The 13,521-nt window shown below is 30.9% G+C and overlaps 1 protein-coding gene across 14 annotated transcripts in view; it reads left to right on the top strand.

Moving 5' to 3' along the window:
- LOC139503095 (platelet binding protein GspB-like) overlaps positions 1-13,521 on the top strand; it is a 130,610-nt gene that overhangs the window by 21,422 nt on the left and 95,667 nt on the right. For 12 of the 14 annotated variants that reach the window (XM_071292781.1, XM_071292779.1, XM_071292774.1 and 9 more), the window contains exons 2-3: positions 8,603-8,707; positions 12,427-12,736. In XM_071292781.1, coding sequence (XP_071148882.1) covers positions 8,603-8,707; positions 12,427-12,736 — 415 coding nt within the window. Of the gene's footprint in view, positions 1-264; positions 528-8,602; positions 8,708-12,426; positions 12,737-13,521 lie in introns of those variants that run through there. The other 2 variants (XM_071292786.1, XM_071292783.1) reach the window with 1 other exon arrangement.

Here is a 13,521-nt window from a genome sequence, read left to right as displayed (position 1 = left end):
AATATTATCAAACTGGCATTTTTGGTATGTAAGCAGTGAATGCAACTTTATGGAAATCTTAAGATTTTGCATTTTAAAGATTATGAAATTTTAGATGCAAGTATTCAGGGGAGACAATTTGTCCTATCCAAATTTTCTATTAAGGGGAGATAACTGAAAAATCTGACATTGTAACTCGAACATACAGACAATGAATAAAAACAGGAAATGTTTAAAAAATTGTACCACATAAAGAAGGTTAGTTTGGTACAGATTTGACTACTTATACTATAACAAGTCTCAGGCCATAGGTCACATGTTCTACGAGATTCCCCTGTAGGCCCTCCGGAAACTTAAAAGTGTTTATCTTAGAGAGATTTGAAGATTTCACTTATAAAAACGTTGTGAGTCAGAACTGTTTAATAAGATAACTTCTGTGTTGATAGGATGATTGATTCACAATTAAATATTTAAATTAGGATTTTTTATTTACCTGGATGTGCATCAGAAAAATATAAAATTACCTGTGGATCTTATACCTATAGCAGGTAATAATGTAATTACATAAGGTTTTACAGATAACATGAAAAATAAATATTTATCTTACAATTTAATTTTGTGAAGTAGATTTCACTTTATAAGATAATTGATATAGACATCTGATTTCAAGGCATGTAAACAAGATTATGATTGTCTTAAGATTGATTTTGTCTTTTCGACTATGGGGTTGAATTTGGTTGGGGAAATGTGAAAGTAGCAAATATATTAAAAAAGTTAATTTATTTACAAAGGTAGGAATTAGATTTGTTTAATGTTGATTTGTATAAGAAGTAAAATTATCAAATTTTTATGATAATTAAATTTGAAAACAGTTGATTTACTTAGTTTTAAGCTTGATTTTGTTATTTCGACTATAAATTTATTTATAATGGTTTGAGGGGAAATATTGAAAGTAGAAAATCTTAATTAAAGTAAATTAATATAATGTACAATTTGTTTAATGATGATTTGTAAAAGAAGTAAAATTATCACCTTTAAGTTTTTATAATAATTTAGCTTGATAACAGTTATGTTATGGAAGGAATAACAGGTGTTAAAAATAGAATTCTGTATGTTTTCTGCCTCTGGGCCTCTGATAAACATCTTGTATCTTGTACATCACATTTGGAAAGTTCATTTTGCCACAGAACTACTTTTGTTTTTGTCTTTTCACAAATAGATACTGGTATCTTTCTCGATCGATAGCCCTTTATCAAACTTTAATACTGAAAATATATGAACTTTTTCCTTATTAACATCCATGATTTAGTTAAATTCCAAATTAAATAATTACTCCAAATTTAATTGATACAGTGTTTTAAGTTGTTTATAAATATTTAAAGTGGATTGGGAAACAAAATTTGCAACTTAAATGTTATCAAATGTTCATATCTTTATATATATATATAATATAAATTCCTTGTATTATACAAAATATCAATAAGCAATAAAGAAAACAATTTTAATTGATTTAAGAAAAAAGGGATCTTAGTAACCCCTATTTTAACACATTGCTTTCTCATTCATAACTCTTCATTTTTGAATATTTAAAGGTTGAGAATCCATTAAAATTAATTAATTTGTTTCAATTAATTGATGCATCTATTCTTATTACATGTAATTTGATAGTAAAAGTGACATTACCATGATTTCTATAATATATTTTATAAATTACCAAATTTTACACTTGAATGGTCTCACATATTATACTACAATAAATTTATAAAAATTCAAACCTGCATTTATAATCCTGACTTCTTTTGTTACGGTTATTAATGTAGGACATTTATATTAAATTGAGTCACATATAATATGGTTTTAAAGTACTGTCTTTGGCACTTTGTTATAATACCACGGAAATAGTAATAACACTTCATTTGGTCTAAAGTCAAGTGTACAAATAAATGAGGGTCTTTAGGGGATGATTCAAACAGGGACACATCCAAATAGCCCCCCTCCCCCTTTCCAACTGAAAAAATATGTCAACAAAAAACATGGTTTAGGTTTAAGTGTTGAAGTATCATACTGTGTATTCATTATTTCTGAGTACCAATTTTAGTGTCTTGAAGAAAATTTGCATTTTCATGGATATTTTATGTCGTGGATTTGACAAATTTGGGCATGTATGCATTCCTACAAAAGATTTGTTATGTGTTGGATATTTAAATTGGTGGTTCTTTGGTAAACAGAAATCCATGAAAGTTGGAATGCAACAAAAAATTATGAAAATGAAAATAACATGAAAAATAATTTATCCACAGTAGTTGCTTCAATATTATGGGCCTATTAAGGGTAAATTTAAAGTAAAGTGAATGGGTCTGAATGAGTTAACTGGACCACATCCTTTCAGGCTAGGCTTCAAGGTCTGTGGTAATCTGGTCTAAAAATAATCCACCTTGTAAACACTGAAGGCTATTGTAAATACTGTTCATTGGACTACAGGCTAGTTAAAAGTAAAGTGAATGGGTCTGAATGAGTTAACTGGACCACATCCTTTCAGGCTAGGCTTCAAATTCTGTGGTAATCTGGTCTAAAAATAATCCACCTTGTAAACACTGAAGGCTATTGTACATACTCTTCATGTGACTAAAGACTAGTTTAAAGTACTGTGAATTGGACTGAATGAGTTGGCTTGACCAAATCCTTTCAGGCTACCTGGCTTCAAGGTCTTCTAAAATTCTGGTCTAAAAAACATCTTGTAAACACCATGATGTGATTATATTGGACCACTATAAACACTAAAGGCTAGTGTACATACTCTTCATGTGACTAAAGGCTGGTTTAAAGTACTGTGAATTGGACTGAATGAGTTGGCTGGACCAAATCCTTTCAGGCTACTTGGCTTCAAGGTCTTCTAAAATTCTGGTCTAAAAAACATCTTGTAAACACCATGATGTGATTATGTTGGACCACTATAAACACTAAAGGCTAGTGTACATACTCTTCATGAGTTAACTGGACCACATCCTTTCAGGCTTAGGCTTCAAGGTCTGTAGTAAACTGGTCTAAAAATAATCCACCTTGTAAACACCGAAGGCTAGTGTAAATACTTTGCTTGGGATTAAAGGCTGGTTTAAAGTACTGTGAATTGGACTGCATGATAATAAAATGGAGAAAGGAAATGGGGAATGTGTCAAAGCGACAACAACTCGACCATAGAGCAGACAACAGCCGAAGGCCACCAAGGAGTTGACTGGACCACATCCTTTCAGGCTAGGCTTCAAGGTCTTTTACAATTCTGGTCTAAAAAACATCTTGTAAACACCATAATGTGGTTATCTTGGACCACTATTTACCTTTAATATAGGGAAGCACCTGTTCTACAGTTGTATACATATTTCCTTATAAGATAATATCTGTGTAATGGATGTCAGAATTAAAGGTAGATGTTATGTAATATATGTAAATTTTTTAATGCTTATTCTTTATATTCACTGTATATAAATTTGACATGTTTATAAAGATGATATATTATGTGGGAAGATTCTACTTAACAAAGCAATTTGGGAAAAGGGGGAGTGTCTGCAGTGTAGTATCATTTCCTGCTAAAAAGTTTAAAACTATTTTTTAAGGCAATGATCAAACAAAAAATCTCATTGGGTTAATTTGCCATTATATATTTATATCCTGCAATATAAAATAAGATTGATTGAAATGTGAAGAAAGGTCTAAAGTCTGATGACCTGAAGTTGATGATTATGATGGTTTTGTTTGTAAGGATAACTTGAATCATGCAGAATACATATGTTCATATTTATAATTTATAAGACTTTTTTGTGTACAAGGACAATTTTATTTAAAGATCAGGTGTTTTAGAATATATATATACTAAGAACACAATTTTTGGAATAGCCTCAATTTTTGTCATATTTGCAAGACATCTACCTTTCTATATTGTTGGTCCACATTTGCAAGACATCTACCTTTCTATATTGTTGGTCCACATTTGCAAGACATCTACCTTTCTATATTGTTGGTCCACATTTGCATGACATCTACTTTTCAATATGTTTTGGTCCACATTTGTTAGACATCTACTATACCTTTCTATATGTTTTGTTTGAAGTTGTCACTTTATTGGTCTAGATATAGGATAGTTATAGTATAGGTCATACCAGTTAGATTTTTCAGTGATACATACTGCAAGATACACCAGAAACTATACATATATGAATAGACGATCTCCAATCTACATTTGATGGACATGTTTTCAATACAATATCACCTGTATAGAGTGGGAACGATAATGCATTCTTATCATGATTTATGGCCCTTTACTGATTCAATGTATTTTGTATACCTTACACTTCGTTAACTTTAAATGATAATTATTTTTTTCCTCGTCATTTTTCGGTTATTTAAGTACAGGTCTATTAGACGGAGGGGGTGTGCTATTACAAACTAAACCAATGTCAGCTGGGGTTTTGGTTCCATTGTTTTTTTATATAGTGAATTGTATATATTTTAATTTGATGTGAAATGATATGTAAATTGTCATTTTCCAGACAAATTAAGTTTTTATGTCAGTTTTCATTGGATTTAATTACGCTTGAGTCAGCAATATTATTTGTTTATTGGATTATTGGATATAAAAGTGATGACAATTATATTCTTGGGTGATTTTGATTTAAGTATAAACTATAATTATTGTCTATAAACGTAAGTATATCTATACCTGTCACTGTCATGGGCAAGTTAGTTACAGGGTCCACACCATCCACTAGTAACGGGTCCACACACCCACCTCTTAGATTGAATCTGTTTTGGGCTACAGAATAAGATAATTTTTTGTTCCAATTAAGGACCCTTGATGGACAGCATGTCATTGATGCACACAAAATAATACATTATTATTTTTAAAATATTAATTTTTGCCCATATTCTCTATTGTGTAAACCCAATTAGAATAGATGCAACCTTTGTATTGCAACTTTTGGCAGATCTGATAGCATTCCACAGTGGTTATTAGCAGTTTATAAAACCATATAAGGATGTAAAACTTAGCAGTTTGCATGAATATTGGCATTATTGACAGCTGTTATTATAGCAGTTCTCATGAGGTATAGGGAAGTGGACCATTGCAGTTGAATTTTTGAATTGTCCTCTGAGTTCAGATTTTTTTGTCATTTTTGCATATAAAAAATAAAGTTACCTCAATTTGTGTCAAAACTTGATGTAACAATCTACAAGATTCACATGACAATATGCTACTCGATCAGTAAACAATCCATGTATGAATGATGACTTGGGGTAGACTGGCATATTTGTATAATAATTGGCTGATCGGTCTTAGTCTTGCCTTTTTTTCTATATTCTTTATATTTCTTGTCTTTCTTACTATCTTTCTCCCACCTTTGCTTTCATTCATCCTTTCTTTTGTGTTATTGTCCTGAGTAACATATATCAATTTTAATAACTATTAAAACTAAAAGAATAAGAAATAATAAGTTCAATATTTCTGTCAATTTATTACTTTTCGGTACATGAGGTCTCAATGTTCACCCAATGTTCATAACAGGAACTAAACGATCAAGTAGTTTTCAAGTGCTAAATGTTGATCTGCAACTGAAGTAGACGAGTTCTACTATAAATATACCACTTCCCTTTGGAAAAAAATATATCAAAATGATTAGGACTTTGATTGACAGGAAGGATGAGATTTCACAAGTGAAACTTCGATAATGTTAGTCGAGCTTTAAGTTGTTATTTATTAGAAAAAGACTTGCTCACTATTTATATTTTTTGTATCTAGTAAAATTAGAAAAATGATCATTAAATGAATTGTATGATTTATAATTCATTAAAATGACTTTATATATATCTCTGTCAATGAAAATTTAATCTTATTCTAGTCATAACTTGGTTTTAATTGAATGGGAGAAAAAGTTTGTAAAATAATATTTCCTGCTTTTAAATCTAAACCTGCAATGTAGAGAATGATTTAAAGAGTAAATAGTTGAGTTCATATGTAACATATAAGTACACTATAGTACTTAATCCTTTACCAGACGTTTATAAAGGTGAGAGAGATTTGTACCTTACTGTTTACCTGTTAACAGAATCTTGTTAGATCAGGTGAGACATTTTTATCTTGGTGTCCTTAGAATCTGTCCATAGGGGGTCTGACCTGTGTCAGAGTCAATGTGATCTCTATCAAACTGTCACATTGTTTTTATTAATGAAATTTGATTTGTTTAACTTCTCTGTATCAATTCTTGTACAAAAAATGTACTAGAAAGATCACACAGCGAGTGAACACCTGTTAAAGAATAAATTATGTCTCTCTCTCTATTAAGCACCTACACAAGGTCAAGGTTAGGTGGCCATTTATAAACTTAAGTTGGGGCAAATAAGTCCATCTGTCACCTAAATTAGCTGATGAATTTCTTTCAGAAATAGCTAGACCACTGTAGTTTTGATTTTTTTTTGGTCACTTGGTCAAAAGTCAAGGTCATAATACATACTTTCAATCATTTAACATAAACCTTCAGCAAACTTAAGTCTCAAAATTAGTAAACAACTCAGCTTATGTATGCACCCTGGTACTTCTGGAATTATCACAAGTTTTGTTTGAATTGACTGTCAATATGGGTGTTTCACTCTTCGAATATTCGTTGAAATGTAAAGAAATGTTTGTGTGGGTAAACATACCTTAGTATTCTGCCCACACAAGAAACATTCTCTTTGCAAAGGTATCATGCAGCATGCATTTAAAAAGATATATTAAATCTTATATAAGTTGTGAAATCATAAGATATATACTTTTTGTTATTTTCAACAGTAGATTTATCTTTTGCTGTTATCTTGCTGATGAATTTCCATGAAGAATTTGAGATATAATGTTGTAAAATCTATTAAACGTTTTTTTCTTCAAAAATTTGATGCATCATAATGTTAGCTCCGTCAGATAGAAATGGACCTTATACAAATGAATATCAATACATCTGTTAACCTATTTCGGGGTTGAAGGAAATCTCTGAAAAGTATGTAACTGTTTAAAAATTGAATTGTAATGTTATTAGAACCCTACAAAACAGCTCAAAACTCATCCGATAGTTTTCTTTTGAAATTGATTGTTCAAAATTTAATCAAAAGTCTTATACAATACATGTAATGTATACATGCACTTGCATAAGGTCAATATCTATCTGATGCAGTTTATGTTATATTAGTAAAGATATAAACTGAATTATAAAAAACAGTTCTTGTGACTTAAAATAATTCAACCCTAAAAGTAAATAGTATATATCTATATAGACTTGATTACGTAACATTTAAAAGGATTCAATTATGCATGTGTTTATATGGGGAAAAGTATTTTACTGAAGGCATGTATTTATATAATGAAAATCATTTTATCTAGGCATGACATGTTTTATTCTCCATGTATTGGCTGTGTACATTCAGTTGGAGTTATTTAACTTTTATGAATTGAAAACTTGAATGAAATATTTAGTTGAAGATTAACATTTGAATGACATATTTATTGCAGTTTGTCTAAATACAATTTTGTAAAGTAAATAAAGAAAACCTATGATCAAGATTATTATACTGTATTTCATGGAGAAACAACCAAAGTTTCGATTATGAATTCATATTTCTTTTTCCTATCTTCTTTTTTGAAAATTTCATAACAGTTTTAATAAATTGGATGTGCAAATTTTGTTGAGTAAATAAAAAAACCTATGATTAAGACTATCTTACAGTACTTCATGAAGAAATGTTTTGAAGGAAACAACCACAAGTTTCATTATAAAGTCATATTTCATTTTCCTTTTTTTTTTAATCGCAACGTTTTGGTGGATGCTTTTGAAAATATTACCCAGAATGTATTAGATTCTGAAATGGCGAGTAAGACATTAATTGGCTTAACTTTGTATCTTGTGAAAAATAGTAAACATTTTGTGGCCTAAAACAAAATTTGCATATATATATATGAGAGAAATTCAAAAATACATTCAGGAAAAAAAATCTATGCCATGGCAAAAAAAGTCAAACAATCAAAAACAGATTAGGAAATGAAAGACTGAGCATCGAAGACCTCAACAAAAACTGGGGATGATTGCAGGAACACTTTATCTTCCTGATTTTCTAATTTTTGTACGCATCATTAAAAGGAAAGATTCAAGACTTGTACTTGGACATGTTGGATGCAGAATTTTCTGGCTGCCATTAAGAACTGCTGCTGGCCCTCGGCTGTTATCTTCTCTTTGACATATTACCCATTTCCATACTCAATTTCATACGATTGATTCATGATTGCCTGAAAAAGCTTTTAGTAATTTATTCAATATACAGTCAAACCTGCTCAAGAAAACCACCTGTATTAAGCAAAAACCTATGTTATAAGACCATAGATTTTTGATCCCTCTGTAGTACATTTTACACACATAGATTGGATCTGTATTTAAGACCACAGAAGATGTCACCTGTCTTAAGAGACCAGCATTTTTGCTCTCCCTTAAATGAAACACGTTTTTCATTGGCCTATTTATTTTATATATTTGTAAACACATTTTTCATTGACCTATTTATTTTATATATATTTGTAAACACGTTTTTCATTGGCCTATTTATATTTCAGGAAGAAGACGTTACATCAGTAGGTCGGTGTCTGATTCCTCCAGGTATGGGTATCCAGGAAGTTACAGTAACTACACATACACTCTCCCTAGCAACGGATATGGAGGTAGGATATTAGGTCAAGGTCACATTTATGAATAACCTTCACCTTAGACCCTGGCTACAGATGAATGAATGTATATTTGTTACTGTAATGATATCTGTTAATTACTTTATAGCTGTATTATATATGTATAGATGTACCTTCATAGCTCAATAGCCTTAATATATGCAAGAATTTGGAACTTACTAACAAAAAAGGGTGGGAAAGATACAAAGATGGTAATAATAAAATTTAGTTGATAAACAAAAACAGAAACCACGGTCTATAACAGATAAACAGAAAAAGAAATGCAAACAACAATTTACAATTACAAACTGCACAGAAAACTGAATATTCTGTCCATCCAAAACCTCTTGATTATCTCAGGTCCTTCGAAATTGGAGCAAGGCCCTGTTCTACAGATGAATAGTAAAGTTGAGAATGGAAACGATGAATGTGTCATAGAGACAACCTGACCAAAGAGCAGAAAATAGCAGAAGGTCACCAATAGGTCTTCAATGCAGCCAGAAATTCCTGCATCTGTACTCTGTAGCCGTGCTTCAGCTGGCCCCTAAACAAAAATGTATACTAGAACAGTGATAATGGACGTCATACTTAACTACAAAATATACACAAGAAACTAAAATTAAAAATATACAAGACTTACAAAGGCCAGAGGCTCCTGACTTGGGACAGGCGCAAAAATGCTGCTGGGTTTAACATGTTTTTTGAGATCTCAATCCTCCCCCTAATGTAGAAAAAACAAACACACACGATATGCACAGTAAATCCCAGGCCTGTATTTGAAATATATCTATAATACTAAAATTACGAGGTCCAATTTGTCAGCTGTCATCACGTAAAAACGACGAATCACAGAATTCAACTTTATATATAACTAATATAGTACAAAGGTGTAGATTAAAAATTACACCACTCCAGGCCCTTTTGTTTTCCACGTAATTAATATTGCCAATAATTAAGAAGTTCCGGGTCGAGTCCGCTACCGATACCAATAGTATATTCACCTGTTACCTATTACCTTATCTGTACGTTCCGCATCTGACAGGCGCACCACCAAACGTTGTATTCAGGATTAATATGCTACATACACGGGCATAACCACAGGGTTGACACTATTACTACTAAATTGTCAAATTGTTACCTAATGTAGTATTTTAATCAGTAAGACTTTCTAAGATAACAATACGAATACTAAAAATCTGGACTAAAAATACAGGTACAGTTTTCAATTTGTTAGTGGGCATGACGTAAAACAGCGAAGCAAAGAATTCAACTTTATTTATAACTTATATAGGACAATGCTGTTGATTAAAAAATACTCCATTCCAGGACCTTTTGTTTTCCAAATAATTAATATTATTGTTTCAGTTCGACGGGTTCAAACAGAAAGACTTGAAAGCAGAGAAAAACTGTGTATCTTATAATCAGCATGACTTTATCAGATGACAATACTAATACTAAAATAAGGCTTGCGCATAGTTGTATACTTTAATTCAGTCACGGACCCGTGATATCACGGGTGTGTTCTAGTATTTTAAATAATATAAATATATCTTACTATTTTCACTTCACACTCTTAACACTCAAACATCTAAACAAGTACAAAATGTTAACTTTTAGCCTGTTTATTTATTGCCCATTTGAAAAGACTTTACTAAACAAATACAAAAGTATTTACCAGTTTGTTTGTTTTCCATTAGATCAGACTCAGATTTCAATCTGATATTTAGAAATATTTGGTTTTTACCCATTTTGGAGTGTTACATGTTTTTCACCTTCAAATATATATGATTTGATAGATATTTACAGGAAAACTAATGATAGATTTGACCCTTGGCTGTACATGAATATTTGATCGACCATTTAACATTAGGATTCCTATTTAAGTTTCAATAATGTTGAAGGTATATTCAGTACTAAGCATTAAACATTCAGATTCCTATGTAAATGCTTAAGTATTGAAATCATATTCAGTACATACATATAAAGTGTGGGCAGTTAAGACAGGGTTAATCTGTACAATACACAACCAACCATACAGACAAACAAATAGATTAACTCTCAAGGTCAAAAATGTTAACATTCATAATAATTTATTAAAACATATGGAATACACTGGGTTATGATTTAGAACTTCAATTGTTTCTTCTTTTGTGACTGTCTTATTGGTTAAGCGATAGAATTAAAATATAATTTGTTTTCTGATCAGCATTACGTACTGATGAAAAAAAGTATTGTTTACACTTATCATTTCAGAACTAAAAAGATCAAAAAAATATTTTTCAAATTAGCTTTAGTTTTGTTGAAAGATATTAATCTGTTGGCAAATATATGAATAGTACATGTATAATGTATGGCTTATTACATAATTATTTATCACAAATATTTCTATGAAGAATCTCACATAGTTATGATTTTATCATTTGTCAGAAGAGAATTCTCCTAGAGAACTTCGTTATCAGTATATATATCATCTGATGCATTTTGTACTCAGTATAAATTTACTGTCAAAACTGTATGAAGGTATAGAGAGAATTATATACCACCAAATTTTCAATGGCTTATATATCGAAAACAAGCACACAGACCCTTCATTTTTTCTGCTTTTATATACTATCAATTTATAAGTCTTTTAAAAAAATTGTTTATTTGAAAAGCAGCTGCAGCATTCTTAATTGACAAGGATCTCTAGTTTTCCTGCTGAAGTTTGGTTGTTTTCTCCTAAGACCCTGCTTGTTGCAAAGTGTGAATGATTGACTGATATTAATGGACAAGGATTTCGAGTTTTTCTGCTGAAAGTTGGTCTCTTCTGGTATCCCACGGCCTTCTCTACCAGTTGAAGCAGGCTGCCCTTATATACCGGTAGTCAGGGTTGCTGAAAGTGATGTTAATCAAAAGAAATAACAAACTGTCAAAACTGACTATTCTTATTATATAACAGCTTTAATCGTAATTCATCACATATAGTAATCATTAATCAGAATATAATTATTTAAAAGCAAGGCTAGACTCTGGTTATAATGTACTGTGTCTATTTGCAATTGGTAATCAGGTGTTTGCAGCTAGAGTAAATCAAATGTGTATTCATTACACTTTGTTACTGAGCATTTTGATACGACCATGTGCAGTTTATAATTTCAAATTTTGGTCTATAGGGGAATTTTTCAGCGAGGTGAAACTGTCAAGAATATAATTACTCCTTCTTCATGAATCTGATTCTTACATAACTTTTTCATGAGTAAAACAGTTTAATAGATTACACAATGTTAATGATAGCAGCAGATAATGGGTATTGTATAGTTACTGTCAAAATAATTTCTTTCCAAGGACATGATGGTTTATAATAACTACTGTCAAGTCTCCTTTGACAATGATTAAGTATGAGAGTATATTTGTTGATACCAAAGTAGTATAGATTTATTCGACAAATATTAATCAGAGGTGATTCATATTGGTGCTTAGGTGGCTTTGTATTTTCCAAACAAATTCATTGCTGATTGTTTTATTCAAGAGAAGTGGAAACCTGCTTTGGGTGTGTTTGCTATATCCGTAACAACACATATGTTGATTCTGCACTGGGAACAAGATATTTGAATATTTTAACCAATGATAAAATGGTGTAAAAACTAATAACTGTAAAATCAACTAATTCTTATATTTGTTAAAATTTATATTGTATCTCATTACAGCACTGTATAAATTTGCCTTCTCTTTTTCAGTTTCTAATCTAAGTGTTTATGGAAGTGGGCTTCCCTCATACGACGTTATGTCAAAATATACCAGCAAAAGTTACGATACACAGAAAAATTACGATACACCAAAAAGTTATGATTCTTCCATTGGTTCTTATGGTTATGTTTCAAGGTCACATGGTTTAGGGGATAGTTCTCGATATGGAGGAGCTACAGGGAGCAGTTATTTAGGTACCAGTTATGATCAGCCATCTGGTACCCATACTGGTTCAACATATGATGGGAGAAGTTTTGGTATAGATGAAAAGATTCCACATAGAAATACAGGTTATGACAGGTAATATTTAAATTGATGTTTTCAAGAAATTTTGTCTGTTTAAATAATGACTATCCCAACATCAGTTAAAAAAAGCCATCAGATAATCATTTGAACATCTTTTGTGAAATTTTGAATTGAAGACATGTCTATCAATGTATACATAGATATGTCACATCCAGAGTTTGTATGAACAAGGTCCATGGAAAATAATGGTGACTGTCGCATCCAGAGTTTATATGATCAAGGTCCATGGAAAATAATGGTGACTGTCGCATCCAGAGTTTATATGATCAAGGTCCATGGAAGTGACTGTCAAGGTGAACAGATGTGTTTTTAGAGCTCCAATACAAGTGCTTTTACTATAGATATTAAGGATCAAATCATGATTTAAATTAATAACATTAAGTAAACATGGATATAACTACATCATTTTTCCAAAACATTTCATCATTTATTGGAGATTTTAGTGGATTTAACCTGGAGGAAGTTAATGAATACACAAAAGATTGTGAGTACTATGACTTTAGAGATTGTACAGACAGATCATGCTCATATGTCATTACATTTAAAGCTCCTGCAATCTTCAATATTTTCCAAAATATTCTATTTACAAGTTTTGACCAAACACTTTTTGAAGACAGGGACAATAATGGTCTTGTATTTAACACCTTTATAAATGGACAGAAGACAGTTCTTCATATATACAAACAAACATGTACTTTTCATGTCCAAGGAAAAGGTTGCAAACAGTGGATTGACACTTATTTCAACAACATTGCAAAAATGTTGATTGAAAAAGTAAA

This window comes from Mytilus edulis, chromosome 14 (assembly GCF_963676685.1).
Source record: "Mytilus edulis chromosome 14, xbMytEdul2.2, whole genome shotgun sequence".
Classification (NCBI taxonomy): Eukaryota; Metazoa; Mollusca; class Bivalvia; order Mytilida; family Mytilidae; genus Mytilus; species Mytilus edulis.
This window is presented reverse-complemented; position numbering and strand designations above follow the sequence as displayed.